This window comes from Perca flavescens, chromosome 1 (genome assembly GCF_004354835.1).
Source record: "Perca flavescens isolate YP-PL-M2 chromosome 1, PFLA_1.0, whole genome shotgun sequence".
Taxonomy (NCBI): Eukaryota; Metazoa; Chordata; class Actinopteri; order Perciformes; family Percidae; genus Perca; species Perca flavescens.
Window position 1 is genome coordinate 21805363 of NC_041331.1, and position 25183 is coordinate 21830545.

At 38.9% G+C, this 25183-nt stretch overlaps 2 protein-coding genes across 3 annotated transcripts; one reads left to right on the top strand and one right to left on the bottom strand.

The window, feature by feature from the left end:
- The first annotated feature begins 2752 nt into the window (after positions 1–2752).
- cilp (cartilage intermediate layer protein, nucleotide pyrophosphohydrolase) lies at positions 2753–20304 on the top strand. 2 transcript variants are annotated; one of them, XM_028575785.1, is made up of 10 exons: positions 2753–2780; positions 6284–6366; positions 15090–15254; positions 15680–15733; positions 15833–16102; positions 16289–16468; positions 16587–16892; positions 17035–17143; positions 17267–17415; positions 17582–20304. In XM_028575785.1, exons 3-10 carry the CDS (start codon positions 15188–15190, stop codon positions 19936–19938), a joined length of 3492 nt encoding a protein of 1163 aa, XP_028431586.1. In that variant the 5' UTR covers positions 2753–2780; positions 6284–6366; positions 15090–15187; the 3' UTR covers positions 19939–20304. The 2 variants fall into 2 exon arrangements, with proteins under 2 accessions (XP_028431586.1, XP_028431578.1); XM_028575777.1 differs by lacking the exons at positions 2753–2780; positions 6284–6366 and adding an exon at positions 14274–14372.
- eif3jb (eukaryotic translation initiation factor 3, subunit Jb) lies at positions 20261–24969 on the bottom strand. Its single transcript, XM_028575797.1, has 8 exons — positions 24848–24969; positions 24613–24701; positions 23178–23235; positions 22948–23051; positions 22735–22831; positions 22010–22180; positions 21800–21873; positions 20261–21458 (listed from the first exon to the last, which is right to left on the bottom strand). Exons 1-8 carry the CDS (start codon positions 24858–24860, stop codon positions 21330–21332), a joined length of 735 nt encoding a protein of 244 aa, XP_028431598.1. The 5' UTR covers positions 24861–24969; the 3' UTR covers positions 20261–21329.
- Between the last annotated feature and the right edge of the window lie 214 nt (positions 24970–25183).

Here is a 25183-nt window from a genome sequence, read left to right on the forward strand (position 1 = left end):
TTGGATATACTATACTATGATTTTTTTTAACATTCTATACTATGACTTTTTATCACTTCTTTCGATGTACCATACTAATACTTTTTAATGTCTTTTTTTCGAAATGCTATTCTATTTTTTTAACCATTTTTTCAACATGCTATACAATGATCCCTTTTTTTACATACTATAAAATGACTTTTTTTTCAACATACTATACTAGGGCTGTTTTTACACTGACCTCTCCATCACTTTTTTCACTATACTAAACTATGACTTTTTTTTATGATTTTTTTTACGATATTCTATACTATTACTTTTTTTGACATACTATATTTTGACTTTTTAATCATTTTTTTTTATAAACTATACTATGACTTTTTATTATTTTTGACATACCTATACTATGACTTTTCTTTAAAAAAAAACTTAAATATTTCACTTTTGTTTAATACATTATTGTTATTATTCAACATTTCACTGAAGTCCATACTAATTTAAACCATTAACACTTTTCCAACTGTTCTCACTACTTCTTCTTACACAATTATGCCAGCAATCCAGTTTAGCTTTAGCAGTTTAGCTGTTCAGCATTCACAAGCATTTTCTGCAGGAAATGCATTTCCTATTTTATAATAATAATGTATCCATGACGATGTAAAAAGCAATGTCGCTTAGAGAATTATCACCTGAATCTGCAGCTCCACTTGGCTTTACAAAGCATTGTAGTGAGTTTCAGCGTATTGTTTAGCTGTCCGGGCCCACAACTTTACTGTTTTGGTTGACTGTCATCACTCTCTTAGGGTCGTTTTCGGCTGCAGCAGGTAGCTCTTTTCAATGAAAAAGCTCCATACTGTTCAGCTCAGCACGGATGTTTAGTTTTATTTTTGTATTTAAAAGGCCCATCTAGGGATGAGCATTGCAAACTAGCTTAGGCTATAAATGCTGCAGAACGGCATTTGTCCATATTTTGTCCCTGTAAAAATAAAATAAAATTGTCCTATCAATATTGTCAAAATGTTTATTCACAATTATTTCATCTGACATAAATTCCCACTTCTAAGGCCCAGGAATTAGGTGTGAAGACACTTATATGTATAGCTACTTGAATTCTTGTCAAGAAAAAGCTTTATTTATTGGGATGTGGTTTGCACATTGTGCTGCTTCTTCTCTCTGCTCTCGTTTCTGTGCTGTAATCATTACAGGATATGACTGCTGAAAGGACCTCATACCGTCAAGCTAAAGCAGAAGACAATAAAGAAAAACAAATCGACCACATAAGCTTTAATTGGGTAATTAGGAAAAGCGAGATAAGACATTAAGTGTCCCTGCTGGGAGGAGAATTGCCCATTACCTGGTGATTTTCTCGAACATGACTATTACTAATAGTATGTAAAGACTTTATGCTACAGTGACCAGTTAATTACATCCATTACCCTGGAATGGGTGGCGAGTTTACACCTGGAGAAACACACACAGGAGAACATACGATCCCATTTTCTCCCATGTGAACGCACACATACACACAACACACAAACAGCCTACATGCGTGTACACCAGGCAGTGGCTGTTTCTAGTCGTTTCTTATTTGACATGCTGCACAGACTGATTATTGCAGCCATTTTTAGAAAAGAAAGATTTAATTCCATAAGCTGACAGAGAAAAGCCGTTTTGCTGAATGTTTAAAGAAACAAAGACATTTCTTCCTCTGAAAACATTAACCACTCATAGGTTATGCCAGTTTTGACCTTTAAAGTCGTGCATGCTAACCTTTAAAACCCATCATGGTTTAATGTGAATCTGGTTCAACAGATTCGCATTAAACAGTTGGCTTGCCGTGTGGATTCACTCAGTGCAACCTTTTGTTTTCACCACAGCTCCATGTTGGAGCTTTGCTGGGAGAGATATTTTTGCTTGACTGATGGATCTCCTATGAACTCTCATTTGTCATTTAGTAGGTGTTGGTGCGACGCTGTGAGTGGTGTTTGTGGAAATCTACTGCTGAACAGTGACACCTGCTGGCCAAATTCATTTTAAATCATTTTGACAGAAATTCTACCTGAAAAACACCCTGTTGCAGAAAAGTAATTTCATTTGAGGGGGGCAAAGAAACAACCGAGAGCCACCAGAAACTGTTTCACAGAAGGAAAAGAATAACCTTTAAAAGTATTTCTGAAGGACAAGCACCATACATCCTATTGGATAATGAAACGTTTCAGTTATAATAATAAAAACAGAGAGAATTAAATGTATCTGTCACGCTTGACGACTGAGCTTTTCAAGTTCACAAGTTGTGTTATTATTAACAAAAATGACACTAAAGTACACTCAAATCAAAACACAAAACCAATATTAAACTGAGGTAAAATAAACCCAATCAAAGAAACCAGCAACCTCCCAGCAAACTGACAAATCTCTTTCACCTTCCTTTCCTGAAGCCCTTTTTAACTCAGCATCCCCTAATTGGAACCTACCACCTGCACAGATGATTATAGGGTGAGCTATTCTGAGCAAGCAACAGTAACACCTGAGTTTCTCAAAACATCATTACAATTGGATAGATCAGTTACTGCTGACATTACTATTTATACATATATGTGCACCCACTACAATAAGCACCCCAAATATTATAAAAATGTCATCTATCAGAACTATCTTACCTATTGTTCTTCACTTTAGGATTGCCCAGGCCCTCCCTACAGAAAGGACCTAATGAGGCAAACCTGCATCCACTCTCCCTGATTAAGCTGGTGAGCAGCTGAGCTACCAGCTACAAGTATGGAAGACAAGCCATTGATACTGTAAGCAAATAATTACAATAATATTAATTACATGTTTGACTGAGACTTGATTCATTTTTCATATCTTTTTGTTGTGGAGATCAAACCCAGGCCACCACTAGAGAGCAGCAGTGCCATTTGTGACCTTGATGGAAACTTTTGAACAACGTGTAAAATACACTTACAGAAGTTGTGTTGTAGATTACCTGCATAAAGAGAGAAAAAGGAATACAGCAATAATAGCTAAATTAGTTTGGCTTTCTGAGGAAAAGAAGCTGCCTGAACACAGCTACACAAAGTGATTTGAAAGGGATTATAACCTATTCCCATTAAATATCTGAAGTACTGGTTGTTCGTACATGCTATCTGAAGTTGCTGATGTGGATAGACTAGGATGTGTGCGTGTGTGTGTTGAAGCATTTTGGCCTGATGGCTTTCCCAGCTTCAGGGTTCCCTGCCTGCAGAGTATACATGGCTGCAAAGGAAAGCTTTTAGAGTTTGGCTCTACACAGAAAGGTCTTGAACTTTAAAATAAATTATGGTTACTGTTCAAATTATAAGCAAAGAGACATGGATGAATTCATTTCTACTATAACTACACATCGGACCCGATCAATCCTCATTACACACTGACAATTAACCAAAACATTAGTGACTCTGTTTTAATGATCTTGGAATGAATGGAATAAACAATATCACAGACTGATTAAATAAATTGCTATGAATTCTTATTTAGAAGATAAGTAATGGCTGAATGAATTAACAACTGAAATCGCACAATGACTAAAGGATGACTGCATGGTTTAGGTACTGGGTTGTTCGTTTGGCTCAGTGACTTACAGTTGGAGGATAGATTATTTGAAAGAGTTGGGAAAAAGGACACAGGAATGAGGCCACTTCCTCTCATGTCAGAGTTGTATAACTTCCTCCTACATGCCAAACTACAGTACTACAACTAGTATTAAATGTTTTTCAAACACACGCAGATGACAGTGAAGATATATTTCAGTTTAAAGTTTTTGTCTGCATGAAGAACATTTTTTTCACGTATTGCCTTGATAAAATCACCGACATGATGTACATAAAATGATAAAACTATGTCACTGCCGAGCAGATAGGCTTTTGTTATAACTATTTTTTTTGTCTGAATTTAAATAACAGACACTGTCTCCGTCCAGTAGCCAAGATTGTTACTCAGATTGCAAACAGATGTTGATTCAAAGAGGACGTAACAACAGACTCTACAACCTGATGTTTATACAATGGAGATTTGTGCTGTGCTACACTTAGATAATCTTTCATGTATGCTCACGCAGATTAGTGTGTACTATAGCCTAGAATTTTCCAAAAGACCCCTAATTATAAGCCAATTTCACGCAGTAATTACAAGCAGAAAATTGTGTGACATTTTATCAGCAAAGAAATATGTCCTCACTTCCACAGATGAAAGCCAAGCACCAGACTTAACTATTACCAGGTCCAAAACACTTCACACTACTTCTGGGAAACTCAAGTAGGCCTACCTAAGATTGAGTTCTTGTTTGTGTTGTGAGAGTGAATAATAATCACTGTCCGGCTGGGAGTATCAGTTTTCCACTGTGACTGTGGCTGGTTTGATAAGTAGCAGTGATGTCATACATTTCAGAAAAAAAACATTCACCAGAGGTGAGTGCACAATCTCTTTCCCACTGAGGTCGCTGGGGCCTTTTGTGTGGCACTGGCAATTTGTTCTGCTGTATTCACCAATGAGGTTGAAAGGGCTTCCTGTGGTCAGTAATGTTGATTTACTATATCGTATGTCCATCTTAAGCCATTTTAATGTAATGTTACTTTGAATTACAGTGCCTTGAGCTGCAACATTTATAGAAACTGAGGTTAGACAGTATTGAACTGCGGCTATTTAACATTTCAGTTTAGCAGATATTGACTTTTGTGTGAGTTTGGTCAGATATAGGATGCTGATTGTGCTTCTTTGACTATCTCCAGAAAAATAAGATTTGTATCTCAATATAATTTGTGGCATGAACATGAATTTTGCAACATTGTTTGTTTGTTGATTAACATTCCAAACATGTTTCTACTTGTAATGTGCTGTAATGTGTTGTTTCTGAAACCTTCCACTCAGTGACCTCGAAACCGAAAAAAATGTAGGCCTAGGTTAACACTGAATGAGTATTCTTGTGTTTATTGGTATATGTCTATTGTCTTTTGTAGAACCAAACCTATATAGGGTAGGTGGTATGAAACATGTGTGCTTAATATATTTGGTGCCCCTAAAATCACATGTGGCCCCAGCCTGGCTTCTCCATTTGAAATGGTCTAGAACCGCCACTGCTTCCACCCAACTCCACAGCCTTTTGATGTTGCTGTTTACACTTTCAATAACATTCTGACATGGCGTTGATGGGTATTGTAAGTTTGATTAGCATAAATGCCCAAAGTCCACTGAAGAAGCAACATTTACTGTCAGTATAACTGGCTAACTCTGTACTCACAGAGCTCAGGCTCAGAGGCTTAGTCCTCTGTTGTTCTTGGCTAGAACTGTTTTTTTCTCTGTTTTACAACCTGCAACAGTTTTCCTCATTATGCAACGCTGAAATACTGTACTGTAGGCTATAAGAGTCTACAGCCATGCCAGCTGTGGACTGTACTTGCTAGCAATACAATGCTAGCATCAGCACGCTAACATGCTTGAACTTGCAATGTTAACATGGTGATATAAAACAGGTGTAGTGTTTACTGTCTTTAGTGTGTTAGCATGCTTTAATTTAAAACAAAATATTGGACTAATTGAGAAATGTGACCTGATGGTGGTGCTTCAGGGAAGATTATTACTTTCAACAAACAACACAAAGATCAAATATGATCCAGCATGGAACAGATATGTTTTTTCCCATTATTGTTTTCCTGTTCCTCATCCTATAGAGCATATCCCATCAGAGCCAACAAGGTGTTTTGTCAGATAGAATGCAGCCAAAGAGGCAACTTTGTTGCCAAGCAGCACAGAAAGCAGGAAAGGTCAATAAATCAGTATATACTTGTATATGTAAAAAAAGAGATGTAAATTAAGACAGGACATAAGCCAGACAGAGCGACATGAAGCTACACTGATCATGCAGTGCATGAGTCAGGTTTTTAATATTTTCTCAAAGCTTTCATACGGATAATTTTCCTGTCTTTCTTGCCTGGATCTCACAAGAACTTTCTGTTGAGTTTCCTGTCTTTTATCGTGGGACCGAAAGCATGAATAACTGATTATCTTCACATAAATGTTCTCCTTCATGATCTGGATCAAAGTTTGTAATTCTTCCTATTGTTATTCCACGTGAATTTTATCCCCTGTAAAGAAAATAAATAAATGGACTTACATTCAGGTTATCAAAAACACAACTGTAAATTAATGATAATGTTGCTCTGTAACTGCTGGATTTTTGTTTGCAGACATGAAACTGAGATGTATTTAAGGCATTTTTTTTTTTAACAGAGAATTTTCTGTTTTTCCTCCCCTATATCCTCCTCCTTAGTACTAGGGTCTCCAGAGGTCACTAAACCTCGATCCAGGAAGAAAATGGACGACCTCGTTGAGCACATATCATCCATCTTCCAGGTCAGCCCCACATGTTTCTAATCTAGCCCTTAATTCTGCACGTCTTCATGCTTTACTGAGCTGGAGCTGGCCAGAAAACAAGAAGGAAGTGCTTTAACCTTTACAAGTGCTCTCTATAATGTGTCAGCAGAAAAATGCATGTCCTCTCCCTCTCTGCTTGTAGCCAGGTTAACGTGCAGTATTTTTGCAGTCATGTAAGTGGAAATAGGTTTGGAATTAGGTCATGTTAGGTGGTGATAATGGGTCTGGTCTTACATCCTGCAGGTGTTCACTCTCTCCTGTTTTTATGGATCATCAGGGATTTGTTAGATAAACAGTGTTGTTTAGCTTTTGCACAAATGCCAAATCAGTTATGTGTGAGATAAACCTGCTTTTTCCATCCCCAAACACTACCACAAGTGTGTCACTAGAGGACATTTCATGATCATCTAATTGTGTTTTATCATCTTTATCATCTCCTACACAAATAACTTCCTACAGTTAATGTCTAGCTGGTGAACATAATGGAGCATTTAGCAGCTAAAGAGCCAGATATTTCTCTCAGGAATTGGTAGAGTCCAAAAACAGAGCTAAAAGAGAGTGAACATTGGACTTACATTCATCAAAAACACTGTAAATTAATGATAATGTTGCTCTGTAACTGCTGGATGTAAATAAGCAACTGTTTGACATATTTTCACCTTGTAAATTGATTTGGCAATGTTCTATTAACATTGCAGGTTTAAGATGAAATGTATTTTTGTTCATTTATTTTGTAGCTTAAAGGAGAATTCCAGTCGATTTCAACACGTAGCTCTGTTATTTGTAAATTTGGAGTGCTGTCAGTATCAGTGTTGCCTACACTGTGTTATCCTCCTGCTATAGTTTGCACCCAGGAGGCTGAAACCGGGCAAATTTTGTTCAAAATGTCATTACAAGTGCCTACCTACGTGAAGTGATTCCTTCCGAGTAAACACAGTGAATCTGACTGCAGTAGATGTGAAAGAAATACATAAAAGTTGTGCTAATTCAGCTCTGTTTGGTTCCGGTGTTGAGATGGCAAAACAAGTGCTTAGGGACCGTCTACAAAGTACAACACCGAAAATAGATACAAAAATATTTATTAATTTAATGATTAAATAAGGTAGTGTCTCCAAACTTACCTCAATTATAACTTGTCTCCTGCTAGTTGTACTACAGCACTTCATTTTTGAAAATATTTTTACAGTCAGATTCACTGTGTTCTTTCGGAAGGAATCACTTCACACGGGTAGGCACTTATTATAAAATACTTACAATAAAGTAGGCCTACCTAAGATTGAATTACAATAAAAATGCTGGCTACAAGTTAGCAATCAAACGTAACAAAGGCTGTCACTTGAACGGCGTTTTGAACTAACGTTAGCAATGAAACAATCAGATAGCTAAAATGTTTTTAGCTATCTGATTGTCAATAATAACAGATTGACAAACAATAACAGAAGATGAAATGATTTCCATCTTCTGTTATTGTTTGTAATGAGAAAAGTTTATTATTTTATGGATTTCAGTATGACACATTATGCCGTAAACCGTTTAAATCCGACCATGCGCAACTCACATCTGCACTCAACTCACATCGGGTAGTGACAACGGTGTAGGCAACACCGATTGTTTCCATTTTTCTCGCTACTGACAGCACTCCAAATTTACAAACAACAGAGCTACGTGTTGAAATCGACCGGAATTCTCCTTTAACTTCCTTTACTGAATTTCATCAGGAAGATTGACAGTACTGAGGGGATGGCAAGTGTGCTAGTAATAATTTATATTGTCCTTATTTTTGTGTTTAAATTGGAACTACATAACACTTTCCCTGTAGCTGTTGGTAATTGCTTAGCCTGACAGAGTACCCAAAGTGAGAAAAGTGACGTATTACCTCTCTTTGTCCAACTTTTGTGGACCAACTTTACCCAAAGAAGCTGGCTGTGCTTTTAATTCACCTAATGACCTAAAATTTGTAATGCACTACCTAGCTAAAGTTTACTAGTACCAAGCTGTTTTTTGTAGAAGGCTTGCACAGGCATCTTTGGTGATAAATTCAAATCCCTTCAGCCTTCAGGCTGAGTGTCAAGGTACAAAAGTTGTGGAACCGGAAACATTTGAATCATCAGATGTTTTTGTGTTGCAGACTTCCTCTGTGGTTTATCCACTAATACTTTAAATAAGCACCTCTGTCCCAGACAAAAAGTGCTCCATCTTTAATCTCCAATAACATTTGAGATGCAGACAACAAATTATATTTTACTGGCTTTGACTGTGAGTAATAAATAAATCAAAACTTATTAGGTTGGCTATGTTATAAAACGTGTTACTTTGATCCAAAGCACACTCTATCAGTAGATGATATTATGTTTAAAACATGAATAAGAAAACTTGCTGTTCTCAAGTTAAAGAATAAGTTAACACATTTTAGATCTGAAATGATTATTTGATTAATTAATCAATCAATCAATCAATCAATCAATCAATCAATCAATCAATCAATCATTTGACAGAACATTTATCGCCAATTTGTTGCTTCTCCAATGTGAGGTTTGGCTGTTTTCTCTACGTCATGTTCTGCGTCATGTGCGTAACCGGAAGTGAAGTAACGTAAGAGATGAACAAAGTTTGACCCTAACCATAATCTTTTTATAAACTTCACTAAGTGGTTTTGGTGCCTAAACATAACCAAGCTGTGACTGTTCCATGACATTCTCTGGTTTAGATGTGAGGACAGAAAACGCTCCTGCGGGTCCTATGTCCTGCTAAGGGTGCTCATTTATGAAACATTCCAGCAGGATGTATTAGAGGGTAGTAATAAACAACCTATATCATATGGTTTGGAGGACTTGTTGGTTTTTGATGGTGTGTCGGACAAAACAAAACAAATGTAAATGGCTTTGGGCTCTAGGAATCTATACTGTGCATTTATTACTTTTCTTTGACATTTTATAGACTTAGTGATTGATTATTACAGAAACTAATTTCCAGATTAACTGATAATGAAAATAATCATTAGTTGCATTTTTATATTTTTTCAATCCTATCTTATTATAATACACACATATACATTAAAAGAGTTTTTGGTTGTCACAATGGTTCCTCCTTTCTAGCCCTAAAGTGATCCCTTCCTAGAAAGAGATGGCAGACTAAATCCACAGTCGTCATTCTTTGCAAAAAATATATTATACAGTTTAGTTGAAAGTAATATGAGGCTGAGTTTACCAAATCCTTTGAGTCTTTAGAGAATAAAAAGAATAACACAAATGGGAAATTTTCATACTAGGCATTGGAAGATGATCACTCGATTTGTCAAACTCAAACTGAAGTCTCATATTAGCTGTGTGACTAATAACTCTTGAACATTTTCTTAAGACAGACTTGAAAAATGTGAACCTATCCTTTAACCTGTACAGCTATGGAGCAGAAATACAAAGGGCATACAGTATCCAGAGTAATGGTGACTACTCTGGCTAAACAGAGAAGACTCCTGTAGCTGAAACAGAGAATGAGCTTCATGAAATGTGTTCAGGACAGAGAGGAGACATCTAGAGGTTAGGCAGAGAGCACTGGGGGGTTGGTGTTGGTCACTTTAATGACTCTACCAGTGAAAGTATGCAGAGCAACTTCTGCTACTGTCATTAGGGGCCCGGCCTCACACAGAGGGAGAGAGAGAGCCCCCTCTACTTCCTTTAGGTAGGTTCAACAGGGGGAGAACTTCATTTTTCAGTGTACAAGAATTACATCTCTGATGAAAACAGGCCACCTCCATTGCCAGGAGGTTCTCTTGTTGAGAATGAAATTGGTTTGGATCACAGAGAGCCCCGTGAGAAAAATCTTAAGCTGTATTCCAACACTGGCAGATTGTTGTTAAACTTAAACTGAGCTAGCTAAGATAGCATTATTCATCAGCAAATTGAAATATGTATAATATAGTGTGAAGAGAGTAGTATTATCATCTAAATCAAAATATACTAAAAGTATATTTATTATGCAGAGTGGCCCATTTCAGAATAATAATTATTGATGCATAAATGTGTGCATTACTTTAATGTTGCAGCTGGCCATTTTAATTATGTTGTATACTGCTGGGTAGCATGTAAATTCAATCTGGTCTTAACCTAAAATTATACATAATAATTTATTTGTTGAATATATTGTGTATTATTAATCTTAATTATTAATGACCAAAGGCTGTATCTGATATAAGTTTAAAAGTAATGTTGCTTGCATCATTTGAATAATGGCAGGTTGATTTAATTTAACAAAAACCCTGAAACTCTTGCAGGTATCTTGTTAAACTGTGCTGGTGTGACCTATTCTGCCTTCTGGCTCCAGCAGACATGGGCTGGTGTGATGGTATCTCGTGGTGGTTGTAGTTCAGCATTATTTGTTGTCGTCTAAACTCTGTTTCTGGCTTTACCGCCTCTCTCCTGGGATTGACTCCAGCTTGGTAATTGATGGCGTGTCAGGTCAGGATGTTGCTTTTATATTTGTTTTTGTTCTAAACTCACATAACAATGGCGTAGAGCCGCCAATAAGAAACTACATATGTATCATCATGAAAGAACGCAGCCCGCCTCCCCCTTAAATGTGATTGGCAGGTATCCCCCACTGGTGATAAAATACTTTGCTGTGTCAACCACAAACATTACAGGAATGTGTACTCTGTTAAAGGAATTATTCTTATGACAGTACTATGCCAGTATTCATACCTGAATGGCAACTCATTTAAGCACCTATATATTGTAAATTAGTGCTTAATTGAGGAAGACATAAATGCCAGTGGTGAAAGAAGTATTAACATCCCTTACTTAAGTAAAAGTAGTTATAGCATATCAAGTAAAAGTACTACATTGTAAAACTTACAGTAAGTAAAAATACAGTTTTGTCAACACAATGTTGTCTATTTAAAATATCATAAATGCAGCCGAATGTCCCTCGTCAGTGTTGTATTATTATATATTTTATTTTAGACCCTTTTTAGGGGGGCTCAAGCCCTATTAAATTTCATTTCAGCCCTCCTAAAAATTATAATAATAAAAAACAAATAATAAAAAATAAAAGTTCAAGTTAGAGTTTGCGAACTTGTCTGTTAGTGACAGAGGGCAGATTCTCATTAGGTGCTGAGCCCCCCTTAAAGGTCTGATCCTAGAATCACCCCTGACATGTAGCAACATTTACATGTTGGAGATGGTCAGATTGTTTATTTTTCAACTACTTTACTGTATATATTTTTGGGTAGTGTAATCTATGACAATCCATCACATTTTACATGATGGTCATGTTTTATATGTAAAATCTTAATCTGAAAAGTAACCAGTAACTATAACTGTCAGATAAATGCAGCAGTGTGAAAAGTACAATATGTGGAGTGGAAGTAAAAGAAGCAGAAATTACAAGTACCTAAACACTGTACTTAAGCACATAAATCTATGAAATGACTTTCCATCACGTCATAACACTGCTGTAAATGAGTTTCGTATGAACTAAACAAACCAATGAAACATCTTTTGGTTTGTCATATAAAGTGTTTACTGTAAAGTAAGTATTTACTGTTGATGACAGATGTTGCTAGAGGTTGAGTGAATACCAGCCTGATGTCAGGCAAACCTACACTGTCTGCAGGACATAGTGCAGCTTGTTTAACGCATATACCAAAAAAAGGAAATTAATTAAAAATCGCCGGTCTTATTACGCAGACTTTGCCCAACGTGATTTACCTGTCTTGCATCCAGTTTGTAAGAAAGCAGGCCGTGTCTTTTCCTGTTGCCTGGCGACCAAACTTTGTGTGTTTGTGTGTCCAATCTCTCACTTGTCTCAGTTTCCTATCCTCACATCATCACCCAGCACCTCTGGTAAAGATTAAGATATAAACTCCTTTGAGGACCTAAAAAGTGCTGTTAAGTTGTCCTCACTAACTGTCCACTCTGAAAGTGATGAGACATGGAAAGAACCTGCATCTGGAGTTTATGCAACGTAGGCTAGTGGATAAATATATGATCTATATTAACATTGGCAATATTAATGAGTTTTACAAACAATTCACTTAGTAAGAATAAGTGTAGAATACCTGTTTTACTGAGGACGACACACTTTTGTGCGACTTCAGTCTCCCAAGACAAGCATGCAATATGAAAACAGCTATGTAAGTAGGTGTTTTTTCCATCAGTCCTTCTTCTCCTGTCCAGAAAAAATTGACTGAATTTAGGAGCTTTGGTCCTCCGTTAACTGCCTCCTGATTTTACCGCACTGACATTTCCTCACACCACACCAAAGCAAACCACCTCAGCTGAGGAAATACAGTAATTGGTGGACGTAAACATGAAGAGAGGTTGTGCTTGTTGAACAGAAATGTTTTTCCTCTGAGGAGAACACTGTCTTCATGTAAAGTAGTATCCATGCACTACAAGCACAGCACTTTATGTAACCTTTGCAGTAGACACCAGTCATTTGTTCCCTCAACTGTCCTAAGAACTGAATGAAGACTGAGGTGCAGGACCAGGTTATGTTCTTCCTCTGTTAGGTCTTCTCTGCCTTGTAATTGACAGGGTGAGGTCAGCTAATAAGTGCTGTGTGGAAAAACAACAGATAGTGACGACTTTACAGGATCTCTAACAGACATGACCAACACAGGTGTATTTTTAGAATCTGCTGCTCCACATCCTCGTTCAGTTTCAGTACTTCAGTACTTTAAAGTACTTTACCCAAGTATTTCCATTTCATGCTACTTTATATTTCTACTCCATTACAGTTCAGAGGCAAATATTAGTACTTTTTACTCCACTACATTTATTTGATAGCTTTAGTGACTTTACAGTTTCCAATAATTAATACAAAATATAAATCCACTAATAAATTATGATATACTATTACTGGAAAAGGTACACTGCAGTATATACATTAAATAAAATTAGCTCCCTCCTTACCAGCTACAAAATTAAAGTGATCACTAAACATTTAATTATAATCCAGTAATATATAATATATATATTATTCTGAAATGGGCCATTCTGCAAAATGAGTATTTTTGGTACTTTTTTTTGGTACAGCACCTGGATTTTTTTTTGGGGGATGGGGATGGGGAGGAGGGAGGAGCGAGCAGCGAGCTAGTCTTCGTTTTGTTTGAAAATACTTTGAACGTCAACAAGAAGTAACGTCACCCAAAATCGCTTAGAGCACCTTTAAGTAAAAGATCTGAATACTTCTTCCACCACGGGTCTCTTTCTCTAGAATATCGATCCAGTAGACAAAATAGGCTGTGTGATTGCAGAGTGCAATAAATTTAATAAATTACAAAACCAGTCCTCTTGCTATTACAGATGGTCTAAACTAGAAGTTGTGATTTGATGCCACAAATGTCAACATACCTAATATTTCCAAAACGTGTGACAGTATGGCAAGACAGTTTAATCAAGAATCAAATGTACACTTTTTTTTTAATCTAGTTTTATCTGAAATAATTACCTTCACTAAACCATTATACAATTAGTATCACATACTGGATCACCTTTTTTATCAGTCTGTACATTCTGCATGCAAAGTACAGACTGAGTAAACTGACGCACCAGATGGTTTGTTACACTGAACAGTTACACAGAAATGTGAGAATCCAGACAAATGCCCAGTTTGTCCCAATCACCATTGATCTTGGACATGGGGAGGGTCGATTTATTAACACCAGCATTTGTTACTCAGACCCCCTGACTGCCCTTCTTTCATACAAAGCACTATCTAATAACCATTGGGTGTCATGGTTGTACAATGAAGGTGATAAATTATACGGATAATGGTGTAATCAAAAGACACTGTGGCGCACTGCTGAGAGAGGAGGGAGGGGTGCTAGAGAGGTATAAAGAGACAGTGAAGAAGTGAGTTAAACCAGAGTGAACAACAGAGGAGAAGGAGAGAGATGTGTGAGAGAAATATAAAGAAAGAGTAAAGAACATTCCTCTACAAAAATCTGAACTTGAAGCCAGGAGCTCACTGCACTCAACAACAAGGTAAGACAGAAACAGATTATTAAATAAGTTGTCCATATCAGTCTGCTAACCATGTGCACAATCTAAATGCAACTTATTATGTACATGATTAAAAATGTAATCAGAAAAAAGTCCTCTGATTTTGTGTTTTACATCGGAAATAATTTACAACAACTGAAAAGAGCTTGTAATTTGAATATTTTTGTAATTTGAATCATGTTCAATAGATCAGTCTTTACTTCAGATTAGTGTTGGTAACTATATCTGCTAAAAGCTTTTATTGTAATAACCCACAACATACTTATTTATTCAATATCCTTCCTGTTCTTTTCAATTTAAATGCAAAGGGGACAAATAAGTACAACTTCACCAGTGATTTTAAAAAGAAAATCTTTTTCAACTGCCAACCTTGTGTGTGGGGCGTTTGGATTGTGTATCCAGTGTTTCGTCAGTGGATGCAGAAATAGTTATGGCTAACACAGATGTGTAATCTGAGTGGGGGGGTTTCTGTCCAGCCATGTTTTTCACCCAAATAGACAAAGATTGTGGAATCTATCCATAAAGAAACATTTTTGTTCCAGATGTGAACTATTGTTTCATTCACTCACTAAACTCAATTTATGTACATAGTTTTTTTACATAACATAACTGTTTAATTGACTCATATCTACATGTATGTGTTGTGTTACTAAAAGAACTAGAATGGCAGTCCATTTTGTTTCTTCATTTTCCCACCAGTGAGGTTGTGCTGCTAGACTTCTTTGGAGTTTCTGGTGTGAAACTCACATTAGGAGAGGTGAAAGTTCAAGGGTCAGACGTAGTGGCAGCGTGTGAGAATGTTGGTGAGGCGTCTTCTTTTTCTCATCCTGGGAATCACCACAGCCACTGTTGTTTCTGCTCAAGGTGGGTCAATCACCAATATCCAGTCTTGTTATTGGCACATAGATATTGACAATCACAACACCCTTCCTATAAAGGTACACACATTTTAAATAACAGATGGGCACATTTGCAAATGTGAAAATACACATCAAAGCACGGACACAGTTGTGCATTACAATACAATGTTGGAAAATAATAAGAGAGGCAGGCTGATAAAACAATGTACAATCAAAGGAAAATGAAAACGTAAGATTTAGTCGTTTATCCTAAAAACATTGGCCTGCAGCTAAACGTATGTTCCTATTTGTATACTCAAACTGTTTGTGGGCAGTCATGTTTTCTAAATCAATGTTGCCCCCCACTGAATTTTTCTGTCACCCTGACCAAGTTTTCTCAATCAGTATCAAGACTGGCAGTTATGTTAAGTTTGGCTTTGTCTCTTGCAGGATCATGGAGAAGAGACAACAAAGAGTCATCCCCTGCTGTGTACCACTCTGATGGTGACTTTTAACCAAATATGTAGTCATAACTATAATAAGGCCTTTTTTTTTTTTGGTGGTTTGAGTCATATTCCTAACAGGTTTCTATACTCTGTCCAGACAACCATGAGTGGACCACGTGGTTCAATGTTGATCACCCTGAAGGTCGCGGAGACTATGAGCAGCTGGATGCCATTCGCTTCTACTACCGTGCTCGAGTGTGTGAGAATCCCCGGGCAATCGAAGCCAGAACCACTGAATGGGTCCCAGCTCGTGAAACTGGGGAGACGGTCCATGCTGACCCCACTGTGGGCTTCTGGTGCCTCAATGAGGAGCAGGGTCCTGGACGCAACTGCTCCAACTACGCAGTCCGTTTCTTGTGTCCCAAAGGTTCAATCTAGTAACACCTTTAATATTCATTCAGTCTTAATAAAATCAAGACCATTTACGAGTCTTGTACCTCATAGGCCTGACTTATAACTTTGCTGGTGATATACTTGCAAAAAAAAGAGGACCTCTTTGCTGATGAATTTCAGGTGTTTTTTTGACTGTCCTTTGCGCTCTCTTTTTCAACAGATAACAGTGTAAATATTCAGGGTAACTGGGGTCCATGGTCAGACTGGAGCCCATGCCCTGCACTCTGTGGTCAGGTGGGGGCCCAACTGCGCACTAGGCACTGCCAGTCTCGCTCAATGCCTTGCAGTGGGCCTCAAGTGGAAGGGAAAGCATGCAATGGACCGGAGTGCCCAAAAACATGTGAGCTTGCCCTGGTTTAGTCAGACATACCCTTCTCCTGCTATTCTCTTTTTACTCGTCAGATCTGGGAGACACAGTTTTCACAAAATGGCTATCTTTGTATTATTCTACTCTTTAGATTGCTCCCTGCACTGTGTAATGGGGAAGGCGAATGCTGAGTGTGACGTATGCATGTGTGAAGAACACATTCTGCTGGGTTCTGTTCGTGGTGCTGGGGGTCTCACTGCTGAGGGGGCTATCATCCTTCGCTCTGGCAAAGTCCTCACCCTTACCGACCACAACGGCCATTTCCGCATCCCTGGTATCTGCCCTGATGGCAACACCACCCTGACAGTCAGCCTGCAGGGTCACGCCACCCATAGCGTTGTTGTGCCCCACAGTGCTGAACGTACCTCTGTCCTCAGTGTCCAGCTGAAAAGAACAGGTACAGTGGATGCCGGTGGATTTAAACCAAAATATTTGATTGCAGTTCACCAAAAGTTTGTTTTGAGCTGCATGTTACTGACAAGTTTGATAAGCATGTAAGGAAGCTAATGGTTATTTTATCCCCAATTGTGATTTGTCAGAGAGGCTTTATGTGTTGAGCAACCCTGAGAGCAAGGCCAGGAGGGAGGGACAAGCTGCTGCCTTCTGCTGCAAAGTGGCAGGAACACCACAACCGGACAAGTACCAATGGTAGGACTTGTAATAGTGAAATTAGTGTACAAATGATATTGAGTCACATAGATGCATTTAATGTATGAATAATAAGGTATATTAAATTACTTTGCTCCTTTTTCCTTCTGTGTGAACCAAAAGGTTTCATAACAACAGTCTCCTGGAAAAGCAGTCTGAGAGCATCTTGGTCCTAAAAAATCTGCGTGCTGATCAGACTGGGGAGTACTACTGCAGAGCAACTGGTCCCTCTGGGGCTATTAAGACCAAACCAGCTACACTGAAAGTCGTAGGTGTGTTGTCAATAAATTAATATTAAATATACAGGAATATTAATAAACAGACTTTGTAAGCATTGAGTAGAGTAATATCAATAGAGTTCATACTGTATGTTACTTCAGAAAGATGGCAGTATGATCAAACTAAATCAACATTTTGATTTCAACATCTCTTACACAGGTAGAGATGAACATTCATGTAATCCCAAGCCTGAATCCCATCTCATCCGTCTTCCACATGACTGCTACCAAAACAGCACAGACTCCTTCTACTACGATGTGGGCAAGTGCCCCTCAAGCTCATGTGCTGGACAACTGGACAATGGCATCAGGTGCAAAGACAAATTGGCTTACTGCTGTGGTGTCAAAAAGATGGAGGAGAGGCAGCTTACATGCCAGAGCTACCAACTGCCCACCATGGTGGTGACTGAGTGTGGCTGCCAGAAATGTGTGGACACCAAGGCTATTGTGCACGGTAGGGCCATTGCTGCAGACAATGGTGAGCCAATGAGATTTGGCCATGTCTTTATGAATGGAGTCCGAATCAGCCGCACAGGGTACAAAGGTACATTCTCCATCCAGGTTCCTCCAGATACAGAGAGACTAGTCCTGACTTTTGTGGACAACTTGCAGAAATTTGTCAACACCACAAAGGTACTTCCATTTAATAACAAAGGAGGGGCTGTTTACCATGAGATCAAACTTCTAAGAAAGAAAGCCCCTGTGACCATCAGCTCTACAGAAATCAACACTCTGGAGCTTGGGGAAGTAGAGGGCCAGGAGGCAATGGTTCAAATCCAGATTCCTCCCTATGCCTTTTATACGGAAAAAGGAGAAGTCTTCACTGGTAATGTAAATGCTAGCGTAACGTTCCTTGACCCCAGAGACATCTCGACAGCTGCTGCAGCTCAAAGTGATCTCAACTTTGTAGGAGATGAAGGGGATACCTTGCCACTGAGAACCTACGGGATGTTCTCAGTTGACTTTAGGGGTGAGGAAAACAATGAGCCCCTAAACGCAGGCGAAGTGAAGGTGTTCCTGGATTCTGCCCAGGTGAAGATGTCTGAGCACCTCAACACCATGAAGCTGTGGTCACTGAACCCTGATACTGGCCTGTGGGAGGAGGAAGGAAGTCTACAGGTGGAGAAGAAAAGAAGAGGTAAAAGGGAGGAGAGAACCTTTCTGATTGGCAACATGGAGATCAGAGAGAGACGTCTTTTTAACTTGGACGTCCCAGAGAACCGCAGGTGTTATGTGAAAGTGAGGGCCTTTCGCAGTGAACGCTTCATGCCCAGTGAGCAAGTGGAGGGAGTAGTGGTGAGTCTTATAAACATGGAGCCCACAGCTGGCTACTCCAGTAACCCACGTGCCTGGGGTCGATTCGATAGTGTCATCACTGGCCCCAATGGTGCCTGTCTTCCTGCCTTCTGCGATGAAGAAAAAGCTGATGCTTACTCTGCCTATGTCATGGCTAACCTTGGAGGAGAGGAGCTGGAGGCTGTCTCTTCTGCTCCCAAACTCAATCCCAATCTCATTGGAGTGCCCCAGCCTTACCTGGGAAAGCTTAACTACAGGCGGACTGACCATGAGGACCCAAGAGTGAAGACGACTGCATTCAGCATCAATGTGGCAAAACCAAGTCCCAACACAGCTGAGGAAAGCAACGGACCAGTGTACGCATTTGAGAAGTTGAAAGAATGTGAGGAGGCCCCGTTCAGTGCGGCACACTTTCGCTTCTCAAGAGTAGAAGGAGACCGCTACGATTACAACACAGTGTCTTTTAATGAAGATGACCCAATGAGCTGGACAGAGGACTACCTGAGCTGGTGGCCCAAGCCCATGGAATACCGGGCCTGCTACATCAAAGTCAAAATCAACAGCCCACATGAGATCAATGTGCGCTCCCGCAACATGGGTGGCACCCACCCAAAGACGGTAGGACAGCTGTATGGTCTCCGGGACACTCGCAGCATCCGTGACATGGACCAGGCAACAATTTCAGCTGTGTGCCTGGAGTTCAAGTGCAGTGGGATGCTGTATGATCAGGAACGTGTAGATCGGACCTTGTTGAAAGTGATTCCACAAGGAAGCTGTAAGAGAGATCAGGTCAATACAATGCTTCAGGAGTATCTGGTCAACCATCTGCCCCTAGCTGTAAACAATGACACCAATGAATTCACCATGCTAGCACCTCTTGACCCCCTGGGCCACAACTACGGAATTTATACGGTGACAGACCAGGATCCCCGCACAGCCAAAGAGATTGCACTTGGACGTTGCTTTGACGGCACTTCTGATGGTACATCTCGTGTCATGAAAAGCAACGAGGGCGTCGCACTGACGTTCACCTGTGGAGATCGTGAGGTGACACGCCAGAGTGCCTTCCAGGCCCTGCAGCGTTCTCAAGGTCAGACCATAACGAGCGCTGTGAGAGAAGGCAAGCAAAACAGACGCCGGCAGAGGGCCAATGCACCCCGCAGCAGCCGTAGACGTAGCACCAGAAATCCTTCAGGACGACGCGCAAAAGCCACAATCTAAACACTGAAGGAAGGCAGTACGTGGAGAGAAAATCATCACCTGCAATGGAGATCAGAGTGGATAGGGTTAACCATGTTTTGATAAACATTTTATAGACGTTTCTTTCAAATTAAGTGAATACATAACTAAACAAAGCTAGGCCTATTTCTAATAGGATAAATATTTGCATTTTTACCTTACATTTTTATCTGTACTGTGGTAAATATTTACTTGAAACTGTAAATAGAGTATTTATTACATATGCCTTAAATTTGTAATCAGGGGGTTATTGCATTTAAGTTTCTTTCATTGATGTTGTAAACAAGAACAGAAACACAACTTATCCTTTTGTCCAGTGATTTATTAAATTAGATGCTTATAAAACACTGCAGATGCTGTATCTTCCACATTGTGTGTATCCAACTGTCCACGTAACATGAAACTGGTCAATTGCTCGAAAAGAAAAGGAGAAATAAGCCCCTTTCAACTAACTGTAGCCCATATGAAGACATGGTGGCATACGGCCCATAAGCCCCCGCTCCTCATCACACTTGATACAAGCCTGCAGAAGCAATGATTAGGAGACCAGTTGTAGCAAGTTAACCCACTTGTCTGATCCATACATTTTCTGCATTAGTAGAAATCAAATTAGTAAATTTCATTTGTCGTGCACAAAAAATACCTATAATACCCATAAGTACTCTTTGCTCCATATTTTCAAGGATATTCCAGAGATGTCTCAAGAGAATGGCTGTGAGGTTGTACATGTATTATTCTTGACTATCCCTTTTATCTTACATTGAATGTCATGTGCTCTCTGTAAAATTACAACTACTTCTTACACGTTGCGTTAGTCTCAAAATCACCAAGAATGCAACTTTTCCAGCGATAAAGATGAATAATTTAAAAGAATTGTTCTGAATTTGGCAACCAAAGTTATAGATACTATATACTTTCCTGTAAGATAACTATCGACAGGTAAGCGAGAACTATAATATACATGACAATCTGGTTAAAGAATTTGCATAGAACCTTGTGTTTCTATGTCACTTAACTTATAACTGCAATACTGTGTCTGCCATTTTGACAGGAGCAACACTTAAAAAATAAGCCCTGCAAAACTCAGACAACAGCAGTTACAATGTATTCTCCTTTGAAGCTGGGTCACCCAACAGATAATGTGTGTGTGAGTCGAGGCTGAATGATACAGAGAAAAGGCAATTCCATATGTCTGAACATAAAGAGTTGGTGAGACTGGATGCTCCCTGGTAAAGTCCTTCTGGTCATTGAAGCAAAATGAAGGGGGCAACACATAGTTCAGATTTTCCAGGATGGCACTGGACAGCATGAGAAGGTACAGCTGCATTTCTGAGGGTTGGGAGGGGAAAAGGGCAGTGGCGATGGAGCCAGTGTCACATGAAATCCTCATAGTCTTGGGCATAGCCACCATCAAACTCTGCATAGTCAAGGTCATCTCTCAGCTGTGCTTTGAATCCACCTCCAGGTACAACCCCTTTCTTCTTCTTCTTTCCTTTGTTTTGCTGTACAGGTAAATAAAAGTCACTTTAGAAAAATGCTTACTAATTTGATCAGAGAATTCTTTGGTTCAACTGTGCAACAAACTAAAGAAATTCTTGATTTATTCAGCTGGTAAATTGGCGTGGTATATATTGTCCTCGCATTACCAAATATATGAATGTTAAATTCAATGAAGAAACCACATGAATGTTTAAAACCAAACTACCAGACTGGGCAAAGCACAGTTGATTTCTACTATGAGCACACACCCGATGACTGTGCTAGATAAACAGCACCCCCTTCTGAATACAAAACTACAAATTAGAATTTATCTATGAGTAAATACAAGCATGCAGTCACTCACTTTTTCTTGTTTCTGTTTTTCACTAAGTAGGACTGTCAGGGAATTACTGACTTTCTTCAAGTCATCTACTTCCACTGTAAGGAGGCAGAAAAAAAAAAAAATAGTAATTGGTTAGGCCTGCTTTGATTGAAATGTAAGGTATTAATACAGGGAATAAGCATAGTAACCAATATTGTTCAGTAAAAAATAACTGTTATATGCTAGGCTTACATGAAATACAGAGTTCCCGAAACAATGAATCCAAGAAACTTGAATAATGCACAGATTTTTCAAAGTGGGATATCTTTTCTTTCAGCAATTTTTCAAACTCTGTGAAGTCTTCTTTAGAAGATGGATTCATGGCGTCAATCCCAGCGACAATGTTTGAAGTGCTGCTGACACCTGAAAAAAAAAAAATTAATAATAATAAAAAAAAAAAAAAAAAAAGACTGTATGAGGTCTTTTTGAAAAGGGCATACAGAGTCAGATACAAAGCCATATTTATAGATGGACTTATGTTGGACCTCCAGTGTGCTACTAGTTTATACCGAGCATCACCAAATGGTGGACGGGACAGAGTGGCGGTTCTATCGGGACCTGTGACCAATTCTCATTAAAAAAAATTGTAGAGTATCACTCTTATTTTTTGGAAGTCCTGAACACACAACCTACATACATGACAGGTAAACGGGAGTATATGAGCAGATTCTAATGTGAAATGTCAAAAGCAACCGAGGAAGCAATCGAGCAAAGATGGAATTACAGCCCAAATTAAACATTGAATATGAATATAAAAACTACATACTCTCCTAAAGGGTATGCAGTAGTTGTACAGTTTCATTTAGACAAAAAGGGATGTAGTGTGTATTATGGAAGACTACTAGGTTTTTGCTATAAAAACAGGATCAAGGAGTTTTCACATTTGAATTGGTTTTATCTGGAGTGTTATGTCTTACCAAACGCATCTTTTGCTAGCTCCAAGTCTGCGTCTTCTTGTAATTTCTTCACTCTCATCTTCTCTGCAAGTTGTTCTTCAGGACTGAGCTCATCTTTCTGTAATAACAGATGTCAAAGTCAAAATTAAAACATTATTTAAAAAAAAAATGACAGTTTAAGAAATATATAAAACTGTTAATGTCATATTGGGTATAAAAACAAAAAAAACTCACCTCCTTCTCAAACTCATTTTTCAGCTCCTGTTGTTTTTTCTTTAACCGGTTTTCTTTCTCTTTGATCTTCTCACTCAACTTTTTTTTCTCAGAAACCTTTGTCTCTAAAAATTTAAATAATGGAATAAAAAATTTGAATTTGCAGTAAAAGCAGAAAATGTTGCCACTAACATACAAAACAATGCATTATATTCTTGTGAAACAGGCAGAAATGAAATACATTCCAGTACCCGTTTTTTTCATCTCTGCCTTTTTCTCGCCATCTTCATCCTCATCATCCCAATTGTCCTGTGAATAAAAAAGGTGGGATAGTTGCCATTTTATTATGCAGGTTACATAGGCAAACTGTTTAAAAACACTAATTGAGACAAATGTCAATTAATATTACAAAAATTGGAACAGTGGGAAAGTTTAGTATCTATTTGAATGAGGAAATAAACGTTTGTACTGCACTCCTACGATGTCCTATCATTTAGCTTTATTCAATAACTAAAAAGGTCTTTCTCACACAGTTCTCCAATCCGAGAAATACAATACCTCACTAACTGTAAATGGAATAAATAACTCAACTTTGCACAGATCTACACAGACATTACTCAATGAGCTTTGACAGCTAGCGGTTGTATTTGGGAATTTTGTAAATAAAACAATAGTCGATTTTGGATTACAAATTTATTTATTTCGGACAGTAATTAATCGTGTTGGTCCCTGGTTGGACACAAACATTTTACCCTGCTTGCTGAATAAGCCCACAGTTTGTACTATGGAGGACATGAAATCATCAGTTTCTTTAGTTTGCACCATATGTGACAGAAAACTGAACAATTGAAGAGGCCTATCCCAGCACTTTCCCTGGGTCAATTATCAGAGGTTTCTGGACATCAACCATGTAAACATTCAGCTAATAACCACTTGTATTGCAGTATGAACTGTGCACCAGTTCCTTACTATACGCCTGTTGTGAAGCCGGAACGTTCTAGACCTCCTCCTTGGCTTGAGTTGAGTCATCAACCCAAATGGTTTCATCTGATTGTGGCTAAAGTTGGTTGGCAAGCTAACTCCGCCTCATGTTGAACATTAACGTTAACTCAAGCTAAGGGAATCCAGGACAGGACACAAATGCTAATCACCTATAATCGGTTAATGCAACAGACTTTGGACAATGATGAGATAACCGTCTACATTAACCACACAAGTACTCCAAACCACTTAAATAAACGACGCTATCGTCGAGGTTACCCAACACTCTAGCTCATTTTCAGACGCAAGCCGATATGGGAGCTAACGTTAGCTAAGTGGCCCGGTTATCTTCAAGCTAACTTACGTTGTCCACGGCTATCCAATAATTGTTTTACTAACGGTAATTGTCAGCTTCCAAATAAAAACAAACATTAGCATCCATGAATCAAGTTTAATCCACAACTGTTAAGACAGCTAAACCGAAGTTGCTAACGTTACTGCCTGGTGGAGCCACATGAGTTAGCTAGCAAAAGGCTAACCCGGGCTGGGAGGGTTGACAGGCAGCCTGAAGCATGGCACCACAGCGGGGACGATACTTAAACTCTGCATTAGCTTGACAACAACCGGTCCAGCGAACAGCTCACTAAACATTTACCCCGACACACGGAGGCTAGCTTTAATCCCAGCTCATATGGTTTAATTTACCTTAACTTCTTCTTCTTCGTCTTCCCCTTCCCATTTGTCCATCACTGCCGCCTTTTTAATCGGCTCCTCCACATCGAAGGTTTCAGCGTCTGTAAAAACGACAACATCAAATTCGTTAGGCCAATCCACATCTAACGAGTGAGTTTGACAATAACGGAGTGTTTTGCTTGCAAAACAAACACTGTGAATAGCGGATGATGTACAGATAGCTATCCTTCCCAACTTAGTTTCTCACCCCAGTCCGCCATGTTGGCTGTGTTGGTTGTGTTTGACGGGATCACACAGTGAAGCCAGTGCTGCAACCCGTTGGCCACGTTCGGCAACAGCTCCCACGTTCTGGACGTCGTCGTCACGCTTATTATCTTATGACCTGACTTCCCTGAGCCACTACTATGGCAACATTACACTGAAATGGTATTTTTTTTAATTTAATAGTAAACATAGTATAGGAGGGTGATACACTGTGGATTATTGGATTATTACAATGTGACACATTTAGATACACTACTGCATACATTATTTTAACAGATTGTCCACACAATGGTATTTTTTTTAGTCAAAATGTTATCAA